Genomic DNA, 24,389 nt, shown 5'->3' on the forward strand with positions numbered 1-24,389 from the left:
TGTCCTTTTTGAGATTGATTTCTGATAGCATGGTGGAGGCACTTTCCAAACTGCTATGGGTTAAGTTTTGTATAAAAGTAAAGAAATGGTGAGAGCCAGTATGGCTCAGAGCCAAGAAGTTTGGCTCCAAACTGGAGGAAAGAAAGCAATAGTTGGAAAGGGAATTAATATCTGAGGGTGACTGAGATGACTGATTTAATATAGAATCTTAAGCCTACTTAAATATTGATGGGAAAGTATTAATGGAAATGGCGATGATACAAATATAGGAAGAAAGGGAGGCATAATAGATTGAGGTCTCAGGAAATACAAAGAACAGTGTGTGGTGCAAACTTCCTTGGAAGAGGGTAAGATCCAGAGCAGAGACGGTAGAAAGATTGGACATAAATAGTAGAAGGTAACGTTTTCCATTTCACTGCTGGAAAGAAGGAAAGATTGGGTAAAAACAGAAAGGGGGGGTGGTATTCTAAGATGACATGCATTTTCTCTGTGAAATGAGAATGATTAGGTCATCTTCTGGGTAGCAGGAGAGAAGAGGAAAGCATTGGAAATGCGAGATAAGTCAAGAAGATTTAAAAAAGATGCTTTGTTGGGAAAGGAAACATTGCAGGATTGCTGGGTGAAAAATCTTTGATGAAATCCAGTCTGAGCCTAGCTTATGGTTAAATTTTTCTTTTAACACATTGCTTAATAATGAGACTTTAGTTAGTATTATTTTCAGTCACCCATTTTATATGTATACAAAGAAATACACAGATATAAACTAATTTTCATGGTAATAGTGATTTTCTCCTTGTGGCTAGTCACTGCAAAACCAAAATTTTAACTAAAATTTATGTAAATTTTTCTACAAGTTAAACTTGTTTATTGTATTTAAAAAAGAATGACTTTTAAAAATGACTTGTTTTATATGAACAATGCATGTTCATTATAAAAAGTTTAAGCAAGATAAAACTGATAAAGAAGGTTAAATTGCTCAGTAGCTCATTGCCGAGGAATTATTTTTATTAGCATTTGGTCTGTGTTATTAAAAGAGAAATGACTTTATAAAAATAGGGTCATTAGTGTATATTCTGTTTTAAATACAATACTATATTTAGTTTGAAAGAGAGAAAAAGAACTGAAGTAGTATGGAAGAAATTAGTGATTCTGTACCAGTTGGTTGACCAGCTTGCAGTTGGTCAGTTTTTGTTTCAGTGTTTGTTTATGCCAGCATACTTAGAGTGTAAAACTTTGAAAGTGGCTATGATTTCTAAGTGGGCCACCTTCTTGACTGATAGGATCTCTTTCAAAGATTGAGAAATCTTATGGTGTAATTAATTAATCCACTTAGAGTATATATAAAGAAGAATATTTTCAAAACCTGAATGAGCTTAGCAACACTAAAATTTAGCTCTTTTGTACTCTTCAATTATAAGAAATAAGAGGATAGGTCCATGTTTACATCCTTGAGTCATAGTATTCTCATCTCTGGCATATGAAAGAAATAGACTCTAATGGAAAGGGATATAACTATTAAAGTATTTGTCAAAGACACACTCTTTGCCAGAAGCAATGATCATCTTTCTCTATTTAATTTTCTTTACCTCTGAACAGCATCTGACACAGTTGAATACTCCTTTCTTGAAACATTTTCTTTCCCTTACTCCTGTGAGAGCATACTCCTGCTTTTTCACTGACTTTGTCACCACTTCTTAGTCTCTTTTGCCAAATCTGTTTCTATCAGACACCTGAGTTTTTGAGTACTCTCTCTATATGTCATCCAGACCCATAACTTTAAACACATCTGATAATTCCGAATTTTAGATCTCCAGTCATAACCTTCCATCTTACATCTAGTCCATTCTATAATATATTCCCAGGACAAACATTTCTCATCTTCTCTACAGCAACAATTTTATTTCAGGTTACCACTCATCCGCACCACTACAACTAGCCCCTGACTCATCTTTCTGCCATCATTCTTGTCCCCTCCCTTAGAGTCTGTAAAAGTCTCTTCTTTTTAGAGTAACCAAAGTGGCCTCTTTAAGTCTAAATCATATATCATCATCCTATGTTCCCTTTATTTAAAGCTCTCTAATCAATGGCTTCCCATTATAGCTAGAATAAAATCCGAACACCCATGGCTTATAAATGTTTGTGAACTGCTTTTCTTCTCCAACTTAAACTTTATTTACCATCCTCTGCTGTGGTTCACCCACACTGACCTTATTTCTACTTCTTAGAACCCTCTTCCTTCAGGTCTTCACATTACTCCCTCATTCTGGCCATTCTAGTCTCAGTTCCAATACCATCTTCTCAGAGAGGCTTCTCTGACTGTTCTCGTTCAAGTATTGCCCAGCAGTGCCACCCCCTCCCCCCAGCACACACATGCTCTATCACATTATCCTATTTTATACGGAATAGTACCAAAAACATTTTTAAAAATCAGATGACATCCCACCACCAAAATGTCCAGAGTTAATATTTTCAGACATTTCTTGATTTTACAAAAAAAAATTGTGATCTCAGATTTTTGACTTTATTTAAATAGGAAACTTTTTCACTAATGTAAGTGGAAAATTGGTATCACTTGCCAAAATTGAAGATAACAAAAATAAATACAATGAAAACTATGTATTTATTTTTTTTAGCCTTTAGAAGCTCTGAGGCTGAGGCCTGTTCTGTTGATAAAAAGTTAAATTTATAAATGTTAAACATTAAAGATCAACAGCTTAAAAGAGAATTGAAAGAGAAATAACTTTCTTATCAAGTAATTCAGTATGAAATAGTATTGTCTTCAAGATCTTTACCAGTAAAGTATTTCCCCCCAAAGGGAATTGAGATAATAATTGTAACATTTATGATAATAATTGTTTTAGTTAATGTGAAGTTGAAATAAATAACTTTTGCTATGGACGAGGGTAAAAATGTTATGGTGAACTAGTAAGAATTAGTGGGGGAAAAACCTATAAACTCTCAAAGTTTATTTTAACCAGTTTCAAGGTGAATTGAGTGACATGAAATGATATTACTCAAAATGAATGTTTGAGTATATTACTATGGAGTTTCTTCTAAATTACTAATTCTTACATCATAAACAAATAGTATATGCCCCCGTTACTGAAAGAGTTCTATTTATTGGGTTCTCTGCTAAGCACTTTACGTATTTTATCCAATTTAATCATACCTATCCTCTGAAAGGTAGAAACATCTTCATTTTAAAGATAGGATAATGAGATCCTTAGAGGTTCAGTGATTTGTCTAAGATTTTATGACCAGCAGGCCTGTTAAAGCCCTATTCACTTTTTTCCCCCCAAATATTTATTTATTTATTTATTTATTTATTTATTTATTTATTTGGCTGTGCCGGGTCTTTAGTTGCAGCATGTGGGATCCAGTTCCCTTACCAGAGATGGAACCTGGACCCCCTGCATTGGGAGCATGGAGTCCCAACCACTGGACCACCAGGGAAGTCCCTAAAGCCCTTATTCTTAACCAGTAAACCTTGTACTAAAAAAGATAAGATATGAAAGAATGCTGTAATGTGAGTGTGCAGTGATATCTGTTGACCCAGGAGCACGTCTCTGGAAAGTAATCTCTAATTTTTTAGTTTTAAGAAATGGGAAGTTGTCCAAATGGCCACCAGATTTTCTGTAAGCTTATATTTTACAGCTGTTTTTGGCCCCAGTTGATTACAGGGCTATTCACTTTTGAAGGATAACTTTAATGTTCCCTTCATTTAATTTTTATCTTAATTTTTGTCATTATTTTCAAAAATAAATTTATTTGCATAATATGTTACTACCTCATGTACAGATGAATAAAACAGGAACACTAACTTTCAGGCATAGAACAACAATGCAATTCAGTTTCTATTATCCACTTGGTTAAAATTGAGGGCTGAAATTAAGAAATTGCATTTAAATTCTGCTGAGGCATTTACTATAGGGTAGTTGTAGAGGACATCACTATAGTTATTCATTAGCCCCTACATCAAGATGACTATACAAGAAATTTTTCATTCTAAGTGTCATAAAAAGTTTTTTATTTCTATAACTGAACTGACCGTGTTTCCTTTGTTGATCTGACTGCCAGGAAGCTAACTTTTATTTTCAATTTTCCTATTTTATTGTGCTATTTGTGTTGCCTCATCATGGTAAGAAGTAAATAGTATTGTGCTCCAGGGAAACTTTTTTCATACTTTTCAGATATTCAAAAAATTTATCTAAACCATTGTCTCGTGTGTTTATCAGTAAGATGTAATGTACAGTACCTCTTCATTTCTTGCTAATTTTGTTCATATGAATCAGGCACTATGTAACATCAATTGCTTGCCCAAGAATACTTATTATTTTAAATACTTATATTTAATTGTAATAATTTACTTTTAAAATTATTATTACTGAATATTTCCACATTAAGATATGAACAGATTAATTATTTTTAATCTGGGAAATTATATTTAAAAATGGTGCAACCTGTAATGAGAATGTCTTGTCTTTTAGTATGTAAGAATGAGTTCTAGTCACTTTTTCTCTTATCAAACTCAAACTGTCTTTCATGATTCCTAATACCTCTATCTAAAATAATTGATACTTTATGTTTGAAAACCTCTCATTTTGGGAATATAATCTAATTGGTAATTTTAATTAAATTAACTTGCCTATAAATGTGTTTATTTGTTGTGGGTATATCATTGCTTTCTGTTTATAATATTTCTTAGTATTTGTTCATTTTTGTGATTCTGTTATCTGATAATTTGAGTAAATCCCAGTTGAATTATGTTGCCACATTATGTCTTCAAAAGGGCATAAAGTCAGTACACATGCTTCAGTAATGTCTGGTTGTTTTACCCTTATGTTTCCAGTTGGCAATTTGAAATTATGGCTTCAACTGCACTTTAAATATGTGATAATAGCATGTGTTTCTAATAAGGGCCAGCACCATTTTGTTCTGATAGTGTGAGTGGTTGTCACTCATATATGACAAATGCACCTTCATCTGCTTCTTTGATAGCCCCCTAAAAACCATACCCTCAAATCAGGCCGATGAAATTAGCTGCTGTGTAAATTGTGTGTCTGAGTGGTTCATTATCTAATCACCGTCAGAACCACAGTGATAAAGTAGATTGAAGCAGGGAAGAGGTCTGCCAGATGATTTCACCACCCTCCCCCAAATCCGGTTTCCCTTGGAAACCCTAATAGTGCAGTTTAGGACTTCAGGCTCTTATGCCTGGAATACAGTATCTTTTAATGTACCAAACCTGAAAATACCAGTAGTTCTGGAGCATAATTTTCTTTCTGTAAAGATCATAGTTTTATTTATTTCAATCAGTTTTTGAAATGTTGAGGCTCTTGAATTACTGTTTTGCTGCTAGTGCCCTAAAAAGTACTAAATAGGAAAAAAAAATACCCTGTCCTACTTGTAAGAATTCAGAATAACTTGATTAAATTGTTAACCTTCTAGGAATCTTGACTCACTCTAATAATGACCTTCTGTGTTATTTGTTTATTGAATTGCTTCCCTTTAATTTATTTTAGGTGCTTTTGAAGATGATGATATCACGCATGTTGAAGGAAGTGTAGATCCTATTCGAGATATAGAAATAATACATGAAGAGCTTCAGCTTAAAGATGAGGAAATGATTGGGCCCATTATAGATAAACTAGAAAAAGTGGCTGTGAGAGGAGGAGATAAAAAACTAAAACCTGAATATGTAAGTAAAATTTACCGTTTCTTTACATATTCGCGTTCATTTTCCTTGATTAAATTTTTAAAATAAAGCACATACAATATCTAATATTGATATGGAATTTTAGGATTCATGGATCATTTCTGTTAAAAAATTGTTGAGAAACCTTATTTTCTCTTGGCAGCAAGGGATCCTGGTGACAGGCTGTTTAAGGTGTTCCTAGCAAGCCATATGTAGCAGTAATATTGAGTATTTATATGGTTACTATGTATATCGTCAAGTTTTAGTGTTGGAAATGTGGGTTTTTGTGATGAAAACTTACTGGATTTAGACAGATGACTGAATATGAGTTTTGTGGATTTGAAGAAGTGATTTATATAAGTTATTGGTCTTCCATAGTGATTGACTGAATGAATGCACTATTAAAGTAGACAGATAATTTTAATCCTTTATGGAGTGAAAACACATGTCATTGCCTTTAATATTCAAATGTGTTTTCTATCATGTTGTAGTGAATGATTATTAGTAATACTGTAATAAATATCTCAAAATCAGTTTTAAAGCTTTTAGTTTAAATATGATCAAATGTCTTTTACCTTTAAAAAGCAGCCTTAATTATATATTTTCTCATTTATTAACATCTTCCATAATCTGTTCTTGTTTTTTATGCTTTTTTGTTGCAGGAAGAGTTTTCTTTCTTTTTTAACTTTTCATATGTTTTTAATTTGTTTATTTTTTATTTTCTCATTTTTGGAAACTGATTATCATTTTGCTTTCTCATTTGTTCTTAATAAGTTTGGAAAATACACAGTTGATTAGGGAACTCTAATAGGAATAAATCAATTACAGAATCAAACTCTAAACATAGGCACACTACCAATAAATTATGGTCAAAAGTGCCTGGTCTTGGAACAGGGAGACCTGTGTTGTGCTACCGATTTCCCTGATAGTCTGGAACAAGCCCAAGTCATTTTACTTTTCTTAATATCATGTTATTTCACTTTTTCCCTATTCAAATAGAATGGAGTAAGGAGAGCAGTTTGAGGAAATTGTACAAGATTTAGCACGGAAAAGGGATTTCACGTATGGGTATGAAAGATATTCCTTTCAGAAAAGGGAGGAAAATCCTGAGACAGATGGTGGGATTGAAGGCAATTCCTTTGACCCAAACAACATGGTTTCTGATAAGAGTAAAGCGTTATGCAGTCATCCCTTAATTAATTGAAACTTACTGACAGCCATATATATTTCAGAAGCATTAACTGTCTTAAATATAAATTTGTTGATCTTGCTTTTACTTAAATGGGGAAAAGAGGCATCATGTTCTTCTGAAATTATTGGGCTACCATTTCCTAGCCTTTCTTCTCAAAGAAAACTAGAATGAGTGCTATTACTCCTTATTTCCAAAAACTGTGGTTTTTTCATCACTTTCCCCCTCATATTAGATTCAGCTGCTTCAGAATAAATTATAGATTTGTTTCTCAAACTTTTTAAAAAAAAAATTATCACTGTCCCTAAGGAAAAAAAATTAAATTTAATTTAAATTAAATTTCTCCCTAATGAGAGAAATTAAATACTAACAAGTAAGAATTTTTGGATAGACTTGAGATTTGGAGGGCCATAAAACATTTTAATAACTAAGTTTTTTTTCACTCCCAAGAGTATTTTTGCTCCTCTGGGAGTAATATTACCCCTATTGTGAATTCATGCTATAGATTATCTTGTAGCAAACCCAATACTGGTAAGTATGGTAAAACAAATGGCTTCTTAGAACATTTTTTTCAGTTTGTTATTAACAAAAATAGGACTGTGGTTGGGTCTGTAACTCAGTTTGGAAAGAATTAACATCTTAACAGTACAGAATCCTTCAATGCAAGAACATCTTATATTTCTATTTATTGTCAACAGGTAAGATGTGTATTATTATCTCTGTGTTAAAACTGAGGAAGGCCAAGTTTTAAGAGGTTTTGTGAATTGCTCAAGATTTCGTACTTAGTAAATTGAAAATCAGGTTTTCCAACCAGATTAGTCCAACTACAGGGCGAGTATGTTGGTTTTTTTTTTTTAATGATTTTTAAAATTGTAAAATATGTCCCAAAAGATGCGTTAACCTCATATGTATAGTTTGACAAATAGTTGTGAAACAAACAGGAGTAAAACCTATTTGCAGGTCAAGAAATAGAACATCGTTTAGCACCCCAAAATATTTCCATCACTTACCAGTGTTAAAACTCCCTATCTTCCCACAGCTAACCGTAATCCTAAAATTTATAATAATATCCTTATCAGTGTATGTGCCATCTACAATGATATGAATTATTTTCCTGAGTGCAAACTGTATATAAATGGTATCATGTTGTATCTATCTATATGAGCATTTTCATTCAACGTTATTTTGTATAATTCATTTATGTTGTATTTGTCTTTAATTCATTTGTTCTTAATGTAAAATATTTCATTGAAAAATATATCATAATTTTAAGATCTGTTCTACTGTCAATGGGCATTTGAATTTTCCCTCAAAGTTTTTTCATAATTATTAACAATGCAGCTGTGAACATCCTTTTACATCCTGATGCATATAAGGGTAGTCTAAGGCTTATATTTATTATAGAAGTCAGTAGTATGTGTATATCTTAGACTTTATTAGATAACACTATTTTCCTAGTGTGTGAGAATTTATCCTGTTGTCAACACTTGTTATTATCAGCTTTTTTCATCTTTTTAGTTTGATAGTTGTGTAATGGTATTTGGTTATGTTCCTCATTTGCAGTTCTCTAGTTATGTAAGATTGGAGACCTTTTTTTTTTTCTTTAAAAACTTTTATTGAGATACAATTGACATACAATAAACTGCATATATTTAAAGTGTACAAGTTGATATTTTTTTCTCATTAGTAATGTATATATGGCAATCCCAATCTCCCAATTCATTCTGTCCCGGCCGCTTTCCCCACTTGGTGTCCATATGTTTGTTCTCTACATCTGTGTCTCTATTTCTGCCTTGCAAACCGGTTGATTTGTAACATTTTTCTATATTCCGCATATGTGTTAACATATGATATTTGTTTTTCTCTTTGACTCGCTTCACACTGTATGACAGCCTGTCGGTGGAGACCTTTTTAAATATTGATTGGCCCTTTAGGACTTCCTCTTTTGTGAAGTGGTTGTTCTAATTATTTTGCTCATTTTCTATTCGTCCAGTGTCTTTTTCTCAATAATTTTGAAAGTTACTTATATAATTTGGATATTAGTTATTTGCTTTGAATGGATTGCAAATATCTTCTCCCATTTTGTGGCTTTTATTTTTAATCTTTTTACAGTATCTTTTGATGAACAGGTGTTAATTTTAAGGTTAGTGTTTTCCTGTCTTGTTTAATAATCTTTCCTACTTTAAGGTCATCAAGATAATCTCTTGTATTCTAAAAGCATTATTGTTTTATCTTTCACATTTAGCTCATTAACCCACCTGGAATTTATTTTTTATAAATAGTTTAAAGCAGGCATCCAATTTGATTTTTCCCCCCATATGGGAAGCCTGTTGTTCCAGCACCATTTTTAAAAAAAGACTATCCTTTCCCTACTCCAATGAGGTGCTACCTCTGTCATAAATCAAAGAGCTGTGACGTCTTAGCTCTTTCCTGAGGATCGGCAGATGAGTCTAGGTAAAAGTGGCCAAAAGCAGCAGTGGGATCCCAAACCTGCTGAGGTGAAGGTGAGAAGGGAAGATGGAATGAGGGGTTTATATCCCACAGACCCTCTGGTCTTATGTTTGTTCCTCACATCATTTTTATACTTTCCTCATCCTCTGCTGTCCCAGTCTCTAGTCTAGGTCAGGCACAATTAAAGTGTGGTCCTCAGACCAGCAGCATCACCATCACCTGGGAACTTCTTAGAAAGGCAAGCTACAGATCTACTAATCAGAATCTCTGGGGATGTGTTTTAACAGGCTCTCCTGTTATGCATGCTAGACAAAGTTTGAGGGTCACTGCTTTAGAGTAGCCACCATCCTTCTACCCTCTACCCTCACCCCAGAGTAGAAGAGTCTTAGGCCTTCCTCTACCACTTTCTTGGTCTGGTAATGCCGCACTACCTTTTTAGGTCCTTGGTACTATTAAGAAGATATTTTCTTGATTTAGACCTGTTTTATTGTTGTCTTTATAGAGGCAGTTACTCTGAATCAGTTCATTATTATTGAAAATGGAGGTCTCCTCGATATAATTTTACCAACAATTTGATTGATATCATAACAATCTCACAGTTCGTGGGGATAAAAGCAGCATTAAGCAGGGAAAGGCATTTGAGGATGAGTTATTTTAAGTAGTTGATTTATTAGAGAATATTTTTACATTATGATTTCTTTTTGTCTTTAAAAAAACTGTTACAACAATATTTATAGTATGATCCAGTTTATGTAAAAAAGATAGCTGTATTTTTATAAGTGCATCAAAAGAGGTATAGAAATACACTTAATTGTTATGTTTTAACAGTAAACATTTAGAAAGTAAAAAAAAGTTTTTTACAGTACAGTGTTTGGAAAGGGACTAGCGGCTGTGAGAGAATGAGTGATTGGGGTGGGTGCTTTGACTGTTTACCCTCTATACCTCTCTGTTACTTGACTTCTTTACATACCAAGGTATTATTAATTTCTATTAAGAAAAAAAGGTCTAAGGAAATTATTTCCTTTAGGTGGCCTCTGAAAAAAGAGGTAAATGCCTATACATTGTCCTTAGCTGTTTCTGACCTGTATTCATCAAACTATAATTTTTAGCTTTGCACTATAGGAAGAGTTTTGAAGTTTCTGTCCGAAATTGGAAAAGGAATGTAGTAGGAGATGTGAAGCTGAAAGAGATGCACACATGAGAAGTCATAGGCTTTAGGATCAATTTCATCTTCACTAACCCGAGAATTTGAATAGGCAATGTCATTTATGAAGAATTAAGTAGAAGCTCCTTATGAGTTTCTCACAACTGTGACTTTTTTTGAGTTACAAAGCCATTTTGAATCATATCTCAAACTCTTTGCCTTTTAATCTAAATTTAGGTTGGGTTTGCTCAGAAGTAGACCTTGAAGCAAGTATTGGAGTGGGAGTAGTTTCCTTGAGAGTTCACTTAGGAGGCACACATTAGGGAGTGGGGAATTAAGACCAAGAAGAAGGAAACCAATACAAAGTATGTATATGAGCAGGTGGGAAACCCTGAGCCGATAGGGATCAGTCAGTCCTTTTAGGGACCTCTAGAATACAGTGTAGACAGAGTGTCATAGTTTTTCTACTGGAAGGGTGAGGAAGCTGGGGTAATTAATTATTAACTAATTTCCATCAGTCATGGGTTATGGGCTGCTCCTGGGAGTGTTAACTAACTGCCTGGCACCTGATGTCTGTGAGGTCTGAGCACGGTGCTTAGGTAGTTACAAATGCTTACGGTTAAGAAGCCATCAGAATGTACTGGATCTGTGAGGGCAGAGGGGTTAGAGGCAGGGCACTGACAGTCTCTGCTGCTCATTTCTTCATCCAGTGTGCATTTGAACTTTTTATCCTAATCATTCTATTTATTTTTGGTTGTTCTTTGGTGTTTAATTTGGTGGTGTTTTATATTTTTCCTTGTTTCTAATTTAGTTTTCCTAATACAAAGAGAGAATCTATGTGATTATGATATCAATTAGTTCTTGTAGGGGAATTGTGTGTTTGTTTGTTTTTAATGTTTTCTTGTATTCTCTAACAAATGGTCTAAAGGTGTAAAATGCGATTGGCTTCTTTTCTTCCGTTTATGTTTGTAATCTTGACTAACAGAATCAGGGACTTTAATTGGATGTAGATCCTAGACTATAAAAGCTACTTGAAAGTTATAAGAAAAATAGGTACTTTGTGATTATTCCTTAATATTCATTCAAATGTGTCTTTATTTTCTGGATAATCTTGCAGAAATTTAACATTCAAGTCTCTCTTCCTGTGAAGTTTCCACTTTCTAGATTTGGGTGTCATTTGTATTTTTAATGTAAATAAGCAGGAAAAACATGGATTAGATATACTTTAGCATAAAACATGAGCCAACTTTTTAATGCTAAGATAGAATCTTCCTAAGTGTAATGTTCATAAATTCTGACATAAAGTTACCTTTTATAAAGTGGGTGTTTCTGCTGTGTTAAAACTGAGGCACTAAAGAAGTCAAGAGTGGGATAAGCATTTACTATTGGTATTAATTAGCCAGGTGTATTAGTTTCCTAGGGCTGCCACAACAAGTATCACAAACTAAACGACTTAAAATGATAGAAATTTATTCTTTCACAGTCTGGGGGCTAGAAGTCTGAAATCAAGGTGTTGGCAGGGCCATGCTGCTTCTGAAGCCTCCAGCGGAGAATCCTTTCTTGCTTCTTCAGCTTGTGGTAGCCCCAGGCATTCTTTGGTATGTGGCAGGATAACTACAATTTCTGCCTCCGTCTTCACATAGCCACCTTCCCTCTGTGTTCCCTCTCTGTCCAAATTTCCCTCTTCTTATAAGGATACCAGTCATAATCGGATTAAGGGCCCATCCTACTCCAGATAGGCATCTTTAGCTAATTCCCAACTAAGGTCATACTCTGAGGGATTAGGACTTCAACCTATCTTTTTGGAGGATACTTTAAGCCATAACATTAACACCAAGGCATCAAGTTCAAGGTTGATTTTAAAGTGTGTATACATTCTATTTGGAAAAACAAAATTTGGAAAATGAAGGTAGAAAGCTTTAAGGAAATTTTTATTTTTTATTGATCAGTTATTTGGAAATCATCATACTTAAAAAGTATTTATACAACTAACAATCACTTAATTAAACAACTAAATAAGGCAACCAGGAATTGTAATCAACAGATCTTTTTTTCCTGTCAGTCTCTCTGAATTAAATAATTAATGTCCCCCAAACATATAGCTATTAGCAGATTTCTTCTCATTATTCTTATGACACTTTTTAAAGTTGATTTTTACATAACTTTAAAAAATATTAAAAATATTTAAATATGTAGCAGATGTGTTTTTCATTAAAATCAAAAGATTCAAAAGAGTATACTGTAAAAACCTAATTTTCCCACCCACTTATGTCTTCTCATTTACCATTTTCTCCTCCTTAGATTCTTATATATCTTTCCAGAACTATTCTTACATGACTTAAAAAGATCGTTTCTAAAAGAACATGATACTAAAAGTACTTGCTGAGACTGAATTGCATTCATTCACCTTTCTCCCCATATTCTCTCAGTTCTCATGATCTCCAACTCAGTGGACCCAAATTGTTTGAATTGAATATCAGTATCTTTGATTCCTCTCTCATTTACCATTTATATCCCATCCTATTGATTTTATTTTCTGAATATTCCCTATATCTCTTCCTTCCTCCTTATTTTAAAAACTTCTTTAGTTTGGGCCTCATTTATGCTTAAACTGATTTCTTTACCTCCATTCTTGCTCTTGTTCTCCACAATTAGAAACTGCAGGTCTCACAATGTTATTCCCTTGATTGAGTACCTCACCATCTTCCTATAAGATACTGGCAGCATACAGTCCATGGCTTACAAATTTCTTTGTGATCCGACCTTGCCTGACTTACAGTTTCTCAACTCTCCCAACAGTGAACTAAACATTTTGGTTTCACATGAGCTCATTTACTACAGCTCTACCTTTTGCCCCCCTTCAGCCCTGTTTCCTAGTCATTCTTTAAGACATAGCCGAAAGCAGACGCTTCTTACTCTTGAAAAAAAATTTTTTTTGATTGTGGTAAACTATACATAAGATAAAATTTACCACTTTAATCATCTTAAGTGTACAATTTAGTGGTATTAAGTACATTCCCAGTGTTGTCCGACCATCACCACTACTCATTTCCAGAACTTTTTCACCATCCCAGACTGAAACTCTGTATCTTTTAAATAGTAACATACCATTTCCTCCTCCCCCAGCCCACTATTCTACTTCCTTTCTCTGTGAATTTGCCTACTCTAGGTATTTCATATAAGCGAAACTATACAATTTTTGTCTTTTTGTGTCTGGCTTATAGGTTCTCAGTACTCACTGTTACTTATTTGAAGACAGAAATTAGGAAGTGCAAAGCTCTTTAAGGTAGCGGGATAACACAAAGAATGTATTGTGTTTGGGGCAAGGCTTACAAGGATTAGAGTCATTTAAGACCAAACTACTTTAGAATCATCAGTTTATAAATGCTCTGAGGGGAATGAACTCATATAATAACTTATGTTATGGTACATATGCTATAGGCATACCTTCCTGGATATTTCTCTCTGTCCACTTTCTCCTTGCCTGTCACCAGCAGAACACAGATGGAGAAAATTAAAAATAGGACATGGTAGTATCCCCATAAACTCATTATTACCAACCTCAAGTGGGTCCTCAGCTATATCCAGATTTCCTAGTTGCTCTCCTGCTCTTTGCTGCAACTGCTTCCCTACTTTCCTCAAACTTCTTATTTATGCCCATTCCCTGTTTTCATCCATCCGTACCCTTAGCAGATGCCGTTGCCGCCTACTTCAAAGATCAAAATGAAAGCCATCAGACATGGGAATTCCTTCATTTTCTCTCTAATTTTCCAGTAGCGAACACTAAAGCCTACTATTCATTCCTCTTATCTGTGGCTAGTTATGCCAATTCTTTGAATCTTATCACTTCCTAACTTTCTAGAAATCTGACACTCTTAGTCTTCCCTTCTTTTTTTGTTTCCTTTTGTTGCTTTCAAGTGATTTTATTGAGGTAAATTCACACATCATTAAGTTCACCCTTTTAGAGTATATAGTTCAGTGGTTTTTAATGTATTCACAAAGTTGTATTTCAGTCACCAGTAGTTCCTTCTTTCTTGTATATACAACTTATCCCTCTCAAACTAGACTTTTTTATCAACTATTTAAAGATTTCTTTTTTAATCTTAAAAAACACTTCTTCCTGAATACCACACTTCTCATCCTTCAATTACCAAAATTTCTCTATTCTCCTTCTTTAAAATCTCTTGAAAGAGTTATTTTTTCCACCTCCTAATAACTCACTTCAATCTATCCAGTTTATCTGCCCATTAAACTCAAACAGGTTTTACCAGGGTCATCAGTGGCTTTTGCATTGTTAAATCAATCCAAGGAACATTTTCGTCATTGTGATTTGTCAGTAGTATTGGACACTGTTGGGTGATCTCCTGAACTGCTCTTCCTTGGATTCCATGACCACAATCTCCTGGTTTCCCTCCTACTTCTCTCACAACTTCTCAGTTTCTTTTGCAGGCTCATCGTATACCTTTTATTAAATATTGGCATTACTGAAAGTTGAGTCTTAGGCTCTCATCTCTGCTCTCAATTCTCTTTCTATGTGATACATCCATATCTATTGATACAATTACTATTTCAATACACATAACTTCCAGATTTGTATCTCTAACCCTGATCTGTTCTCTGAGCTCCAGGCTAGTGTATTTAATTCCTGACTTGACATCTCATGTGTTTCTCAAAGACATCTCAAAGTGAGCACATCTAAGATCAAACTCCTTCCCTCAAACCTGATTCTCTTCAGGGTTTCTTAGCTCAGTGAATTGTACCACTATCTGTTAGATTATGAAAACCAAAAACTTAATCGTCTTTGACACATTCTCTTTCCATCATTTCTCATATCTACACTGAATTCTGGCAATATGTATATATAAGAATATAATAATATGCCTATATTTTCTTGTGTATATGCATACATATAAAGGATAAAACAAATATGGCAACATGATACTTTAATGAATCTGGGTATACAGACATTCTCTATTTTTGTAGTTTTTCTTTAAGTTTGAAATTATTTCAAAATAAAAGGTAAAAAAATTAAAATGTCTTATGACTTTACTATATAGAGGTACAGTTAAAATACGTGACAATAATAGCACAATGGGGGCAATAATGAAATAATTAAAAGTTATGTAATACTCCAATTAAAAGACAAAGAGTTTGGCAGTTTCTCAAATAGTTAAGCATAGAATTACCATATGACGCAGCAGTTCCACTCCCAGATTGATATTTCCAAAAGAATTGAAAACAGGTACTCAAACAAATATGTATACATGATGCATGTTTTTAATTTATTTTGGATGTATTGGGTCTTCGTTGTGGCACACAGGCTCTAGAGTATGTTGGCTTAGTTGTCACACGGCATGTGGGATCTTAGTTCCCCAACCAGGAATCAGACCTGTATCCCTTGCACTGGAAGGTGGATTCTTAACCACTGGACCACCAGCAAAGTCCCCTGTACATGCATTTTTATAGCAGCATTATTCACAACAGCCAGAAGGTAGAAGCAACCCAAATGTCCATCAGGGGATGAGTGGATAAACAAATTGTGATATATACATACAATGAATACTGTTCAGCCTTGAAAAGTAAATGAGTGCAGATGCCAGACGTGGATCAACCTTGAAAATATTATGCTAAGTGAAAGAACTCAGACATAAAGGTCACGTATATTGTGTGATTCCATATGTGTGAAATATGCAGAATAGGTAAGTTCATAGAGACAGAACTGCAGCTTGGTAGTTGCTGGGAGCTAGTGGGAGGGGAGAAACTTCTTAATAAGTATGAGGTTTTACTTTAAAGTGATTGAAATGTTTTGGAAGTCAATAGAGGTGGTGTTTGCATCACATCATGGATGCTTAGTACTAAATTACTTTAAAATGGTTAATTTTATGCTTATGTGAATTTCCTCTCAATAAATTTTTAAAAAATTAGTTAAGACAAAGAATGTCAGATTGGATTTTTAAAACTGACCTCTATGCTGCTTATAAGATACATCTTAAATATTAAGACAGAGAAAAATTGAGATTAAAGGATAAAGAAATAGATACCACTCCTCAAGTCCTAACCACCACCATTCTCAAAAAAAAGCCACTGTATTATACTAATATCAAAGTAGACTTTAAAAGAGTTACAAGGAAGCATCTCATAATGCTAAATGTTCAATCTACCAGGAAGATAAAATAATTTTAAGTTTGTATATGCCTAATAATATAACCTCAAAACATATAAAGCAAAAACTGATAGAACTAAAAAGTTTTTTTTTTAAAAAGACCCAAATCTACAATCATGATAGACTATTTTTTAAAAAATATTTATTTATTTGTTTGGTTGCACCAGATCTTTGTTGTGGCAGGCAGGCTCCTTAGTTACAGCTCACAGTCTCCTTAGTTGTGGCTTGTTGGGTCCTTAGTTGCAGCACATGGGCTCCTTAGTTGTGGCATGTGAACTCTTAGTTGTGACATGCGTGTGGGATCTAGTTCGCTGACCAAGGATCGAACCCAGTCCCCCTGCACTGGGAGCATGGAGTCTTATTCACTAGACCACAAGAGAAGTCCCCAGGATAGACTATTTTAATACTTCTTTTAGTATTTGATAGAACAAACAGACACAATTTTAGTAAAAATATAGAAGATTTAAACCATGTGATTAAGGAACTTAACCCAACTGACATATAGAATACTGCACCTAACAACCACAAATGTACATTCTTGTCAAGTGCCAACAGAACGTTTACCAAAATTGTCCATATTGTTAGCCGTATAGCAAATGAACAAATTTGTAATGATTGAAATCATAAAGAATATGTTATCTGACCACTATGAATTAAAATTAGCAATCAATAATGAAAAGATTACAGGAAATTTCTAAATGTTTGGAAATTAAACAGTACGCTTTTAAAAGATATTATGTCTTAAGGAAGAAATGATAATGAAAATAAAATGTTTGGGCTTCCCTGGTGGCGCAGTGGTTAAGAATCCACCTGCCAGTGCAGGAGACATGGGCTCGAGCCCTGGTCTGGGAAGATCCCACATGCTGCAGAGCATCTAAGCCTGTGCACCACAACTACTGATCCTGTGCTCTAGAGCCAGTGAGCCACAACTGTTGAACCCATGCACCGCAACTACTGAAGCCCATGCGCCAAGAGCCTGTGCTCTGCAACAAGAGAAGCCACTGCAATAAGAAGCCTGTGCACTGCAATGAAGAGTAGCCCCTGCTTGCCACAACTAGAGAAAACCCGTGCGCAACAAAGACCCAATTCAGCCAATAAATTAAAAAGAGAGAGAGAGAAAAGAAAAAGAAAATGTTTAACCCTATGAGAATGAAAATACATTTCAAAATTTGTCCTATTTTCTGATGTATACAAATTCTATAAATTTATAGTCTCAAATGTATATATCCAAAATAAGAAAGGGTAAAATCCGTGTTCTCAAAGTATCCATCTGAAGGAGCTGGAAAAAGAACCCAGAGAAAGTAGATGTAAGAAACAATAAAGATAAGGGCAGACATTAATGAAATAGAAAAGAAACATGTAATAAAGAGTCTCAAAAAGGCCAAGAGTTGCTTCTTTGAAAGCACTAATAAAATTGAAAAATTCTTAGCAAGACTGGTGAAAGAGTGAAAAAGGAAGAACAAAACCAGCACCAGGAATGAAAGAGGAGTATTACCATAGATCTAACAGATGTTAGTATGCTAATAGGAGGATATTATAAACAACTTAGGACAGTACTTCGAAAACTATGTGAAATTAGCAAATATCTTTAAAAACTACTTAACAAAACTAATATAAGGAGAAATAAAAATCTCATTAGTTCTGTATCTATTGAAGAAATTGAACTCATAATTTAAAACCCTATTATAAAGAAAACTCCTGGCCCAGGTGACTTCACTATACCATTTAAAGTCTTACACACTTTCTTCTAGAGAATAGAAAAGGAAAACTTTAGAATAGAAAAAGAAACTTTAGAATAGAAAAGAAAAGAATAGAAAAACAAAACTTGCCAACTGGTTTTATGAGGTCAGAAGAGTCCTGATACAATATAAGAAAGAAAAGTTAAAGACAAATCTTTCATTAACATAAATGCACAATCTTAAATAAAATATTAACAAACTGAATCCAGTAAAAAATAATATGAATGATAATATGATATGACTAAAATTCTAGGAATGCAAAGCATGTTGATATTAAAAATTAATGTAACACAATAAAGTAGAAAAATTACATGATCATCTTTAAACACTGGGAAAAGGATTTGATAGTATTTGATCACTTATGATTTTTAAAAAAGACCTCTAGCAATAGAGGGTAATCTCCTTAATCTGAGGAAGGGTATCTACAAAAAAACTTACATAAACGATTATACTTAATGGTGAAATACTGAAAGCTTTCCCCCTCATATCGTGAACAGAACCAGTCATGCATACTATCACTGCTTCTCTTCAGTCTTGTATAATTCTTATATTAGATAACATAAAATAAAAGGTGGCATGCTGTATACTTAGAAGACATGATAGAATTTGGGATATAAACCATTGGAATTAATATATGAAGTCATCTGGGTTGTTGGATAAAGGTCAATATAAAAAATTATATCTCATAATCTGGAACTTAAAGGAAATTTTTTAAAAAGATGCCAGTTGTAGTAGCATTTTAAAAATTCAGATACCTATGGATAAATCTAGTGAAAGTTATACTAAAATTTCTATGCAGAAAACTATAAAACACTTATTTAGAGAAATAAATGGAAAGTTATATCATGTTTTGATTGGAAGACTTGATATTTTAAAAATGTCATATCTCTCTAAAATTGATCTGTAGATTCAACCAGATCCCAGTCAAAATCTCATCATTTTGGTTTTTGTGGAAATTGACAAATTAAGTTTTTCATGGAAATGCAGAGGTCCCAAAGTAAGCAAGACAGTCTCAAAAACAAACATGGAGGACTTGGTACGCATGAACCTTATATCGACTATTATAAATGTGCAGTGATTAAGACAGGCAAGGATAGACAAATTGACCAGTGTGACAGAGTGGGTATACAGACACACATACACTTTGATTTGTGGTAGAGATGGCACTGCAGAATAATGGAGAAAGGAATGCTTTTATCAAGAAATGGTGTTGGGTCAGTTGGATATGCCTGTGGGAGAGAAAAATAAATTGTCACCCACCTCACACTATACACAAAAAGTAAAGTTTACAAAGAGTAAGAAGTGAAACTCTTATAGAATAAAACATCTATAACATAGAATATTTTCATGACCTTGGAATAGACGGGTATTTTTCTTAAACAGGACACAAAAAGCAGTAATTATAAAGGAAAAGATTTTAAAATTGGGCTACATAAAAATTAGGACTTTTGCTAAGCTAAAATTTGGTAAGGTAAGCTACCGAGCGAAAGAACATATTTACAGTATCTAATAAAGAACTTGTCTACAGAATATGCAAAGAACTATAAATAAGAAAAAGGAAGTCCAACAGAAAAATAGGCAAAAGACTTGAACAGGTACTTCATAAAAGAGGAAATCCCCCATTAATCATTAGGGAAATGCAAATCCAGACTACAGTGAGATACTACACACTTACTATAAATTAAGCAGACTGACAGTACCGAGTGTTGGAGGGAATGTGAATTGGAATTCTCACTGTTGATGAGAGTGTAAATTAGTACATCTGCTTTTGAAAACTGATTGGCAATTACTAAGTTTGAGTAAACGTGTGACCTAAGAGTGGAGCAATTCCAGTCTTAGGTATATGCTGAAGAGAAATGCATACATAAATTTACTAAAATACATGTACAAGAATGTTTATAGTAGCTTTATTTGTAATAGTTTTAAAGTATAAACAACCTAAGTGTCTATCAGTAGTAGAATAGACAAATTGAGGTATATTCCTTTAGTGGAATATTACATGCAAAGAAAAACACACTATGGCTACATCTGACAACATGGATGAATTTCACATACAATGTCAAACAAAAGAAGCTGGACACAAAGAAATACATATTGTATGATTCTATTTCCATAAATTTCAGTAACAGGCTAATTTGTGGTGCAAAAAAGCCAAGATAGTGATTATCTCTAGAGAGGAGCAGAACAGTGTGACTGCATTGCTAATAATGTTCTGTGGGTTGATCAGCTGGTAGTTACATGCATATGTTCATTCTGTGATACTTCATCAAGCTGTACACTTATGTATATTACACTGAATATATATGATACTTCAGTGTAACCCCTTTTCAAGTTTGGCCGTCAAACCACTGATTGTATTCTGCCATATCAGGTGAAGCTCCAGCTTAGATTTTTATTTTCCCGCTTTGATTTTGGTTTCCTTGAAAATCTGTCTTAGTTCAACTCTCTTGGCATCTCATCCATTTTTTCCTAACCTCACTCTGTTCTCTCTTTATGGCCTCATGCTCCTGTTTCATAGGCACTCTCTCTTTTTGCATTCTGCCAAGTATGCCAAATAATGAAGAGGGTGGCGTGTGTGTGTGTGTGTGTGTGCGCGTGCGTGCGTGCGCGCACACATATGGTCATTTTCCTCGTCCTTTATGACTCTCCTTATTCAGTAGCCTTTTTATTAAAATCAGATTTTGGGGCTTTTCCCATTCCCTTTGTCCTTCCTTGAACATGGTGAAACCCATTCAGACTTATTTACAGAAATTATAGGGACAGTTGCCTTATTCTTAGTAATGGTCAAATCCTCTGCTGAGATCTATATCTCAAAAATGAATTAGTGTCCATCCCGGTTGCCACTTTATAGCCTACAGGGGCCATTGCTGTTTTAAGTTTCCACTATTTACTTCAGGGAATCACATAACTGAAAACCAACAACTGCCAACATACATTCTCATAGGTTATTGCTGGAATTAATGTATCATTTTAATTCTTGGAGGACATTCTTCCCCCCACCTCCCACACACTCACTCAGCCATCAGAGCATTGCTGCCATGTGTCTTAGTTCTATGTTGCCTGATTCTTTTCTGGAAGTTTTAGTCACTGAAGTATATAGAAAGATGGTAGTCAGTGATCACTACTCTGGTTTCTATAAACAGCAGCATTCATCTAGTAGAGCAACAAATGCTTAATATTCTGATTCAGGCAGATCCTAAATTTCAACTTAGAATACAGTAGAGGTCTATTTCGTGAATGAAAGTATAGATTGGACTTTTCTCGTTTTGGGATGTTTAAAGGGATACTTGGTTGGAGCAAGAGGAAGCTGTATTACTGAACTTCTAACCAGATTATTTTGAGCTGGAGGCCTTGCTCCCCATTCTTTTGGTTTGAGTGCATTGTTGGCTGTGTGCGTTAAAGCCACCCAACCAGCATAGGTCAGCTCATCTGGCTGTTAACTTCAGGTATTAGAGTAATGGGTTTGGCTAGAGAAAAGTATCAGGCTTGGAAGCTATAATTATTGTAGAATAAGAGTGAGTCACCTTGATAAACTGCCAAGCCTATCCAGTTAGCCATCAAATTTTAGGATTACAGATGGTGGGCAGAGGACAGATGAAGTCCTCTTTCCCCCCTCACCCTGTGAATATACCTTTTTTTTTTTTTCCTATTTTAAGGGTGATATTTATTGGTTAAAAATAAATAAAACAGCATTGCAGTTTTAAAAACAGAAGGGGAAAGTCTCTCTGGAATCCAATCATCCTGACTTCCGTTCCTACCAATTTGGTAAGGCATCTATCCAGTTTCATTTTATGAGCACATTTATTTATATGTATTATATATGGTTTCGGAACCACGAATGGAATCACATTATGCATTCTGCCATAAATAATAATACTTAATATCTATGAAGTATTTACTGTGTGCCTGGAACTGTGTCAGTTACTTTACATGTATTTTCTCATTTAATCATCACAATCACCGTATATTGAATTGGAGTTACTATCCCAGTTTTACAGAAACAAACTTAGGTTAAGTACCTGCCCCAAAGTTATACAGCTAGGAAGTGGCAGAGCCAGGACTTGAGCCCAAAACTGTTTGACAACAAAATCCATATTCTTAACTTTTTTCCATTGTTCTGAACTTGCTTTTTTTACTTAGCAATGTATTTTTGAACATATTCCCTTGCAGATGTATGTACAGGTGTGTCTTGTCTTAATGGATAAAAACTGTTCTGTTATATGAATGCCCCATAATTTATAAACAAATCTTCAATTAATGGATTTTTAGGTTTGTTTCTAATCTATACCTCTCTTTTTGTTCTAGTATCACACTGTTCTGATTACTGTAGCTTTATGGTTTATTTAAATATATAGTAAAGCAAGTTACATATTTTTCTCTCTGAACATATTTAACTCTCAAGCAATTTATTCTTTTAGAATAATGATATATTTAACTTATTTTCCAACAACCCTGTTATGATTTTAACTGTAATTGTGTTAGATAAACCTCATAGTGGCTAGAATTTTTATCAGCACAGTTTTGATAAAAATAGGTGAATTTTGAGTTCAGAGTCTGGCTGAAGCAAGTTTTAGGTCAGTGTCTCTGAACCTCAAGTCTGGGAGTCCATGAACCTAGGACATTACTTTATTTTTTTATTTTTTTTATTTTTGAAGCTCTTTATTGGAATATAATTGCTTTACACTCTTGTACCAGTTTTGAGGTTAGGACATATACTTAATTGGCTGTCATTGGAGCATTTGAGTGTTGCCATGGAGTCACTCATAACTATGGTTCTTGGATTTTTGGATCGTGAATCTTTTTTTAAAGCATTTGGAAGGTATGTGCCATTATCCCTCAAAAGCACACACACATAGACTTTACACACAATTTCAGGGTATTAGGAAACTCCTGAAATCCATTTATGGGTCATGGATTAATAATTTCTGCTACGGGAACTAAAGAATACCAAGACAGAGAAGTCAGGTAGTCTTGGAAAGTCTGTGTGGGTTATATAACATAACAAGGTTATGTTAGTGTTTGCAGAGAAAATATTATTTTTGTGGTACATGGATTGACAATCAGATATTGTACCCAAATAGTAAGACTATTGAATTTTCCTAATGATCTTGGAACGAGAATGAAGACTTTGAATTACAACCTTGGGAATGCCTAAGCTAAACGAGGAGTAATTAGAAAGGCAGTAAGGAAGACAAACAGGCCAGGTTGATTGGACAGAACATGAATTTTCAAGTCACTTGGACCTGAATTTGAATCTCAGCTCTGCCCCTTGCTGGCAATAGAAATTTAGGCAAATCACACATCCTCTCTGAGTCTAAATACATTGTAGCTGCTACTAACAACAACAGTAATAAAATATGTCAAGAACATAGAGCATTTCTAAAATTAAATATGAGGCTATCAATAAGAAGAGTCAGGGCAGAAGAGCAAAGTTTTCAAGGTGAGTTTGGATTAAATGTTTTTGCAGTTAAAATGTAGTTATTCAGCAAAAGCCAGTCCTTATAAAATGTTAAGACTAGAAGCTTGAATTGAGATTTTACAAAGAAAGCCAGTATTGCTGGTAACTGTCAGAAATTTGAAGAAAAGGACTAGTGAACAGTTGGAGAAGATGTGTGCTATAAAGGAGTACCCAAGAGACTATACTGCCATTTTGTAGATCACTGGTATTTAATCATTCAACAATCATAATAACAGTGGCAACAAGTCACATTTATTGAGGACTTACTCTGTGCCAAGAACTATGCTAAACACCTTATATGCATTATCTCTTTTGATCTTTACAATAACCCCCAGGAGGTAGATAACATCATTATCTGCATTTTATCAGTGAAGTAATCGGTCATAGACCTGGTAAGTGGTGGATCTAGAATTTATTCCCACATTTAAGCATTAAGCGGTTACCTTGAGTTAGTATACTCATGTTGTTGTAGTATAACCAAAAAAGTTCAAATGACCAGGAAGTTTTGCATAATCTTCATCATGTACAGAATTAATTTTGAAAATGAGGA

At 34.2% G+C, this 24,389-nt stretch overlaps 1 protein-coding gene across 3 annotated transcripts in view; it reads left to right on the forward strand.

The window, feature by feature from the left end:
• Positions 1-24,389, forward strand: part of OLA1 (Obg like ATPase 1) — a 177,133-nt gene that overhangs the window by 103,216 nt on the left and 49,528 nt on the right. For all 3 annotated transcript variants that reach the window (XM_057745501.1, XM_057745502.1, XM_057745503.1), the window contains exon 5: positions 5,523-5,698. In XM_057745501.1, the coding sequence (XP_057601484.1) occupies positions 5,523-5,698 (176 nt within the window). The remainder of the gene's footprint in view (positions 1-5,522; positions 5,699-24,389) is intronic.

Source organism: Hippopotamus amphibius, chromosome 8 (assembly GCF_030028045.1).
Source record: "Hippopotamus amphibius kiboko isolate mHipAmp2 chromosome 8, mHipAmp2.hap2, whole genome shotgun sequence".
NCBI classification, from domain to species: Eukaryota; Metazoa; Chordata; class Mammalia; order Artiodactyla; family Hippopotamidae; genus Hippopotamus; species Hippopotamus amphibius.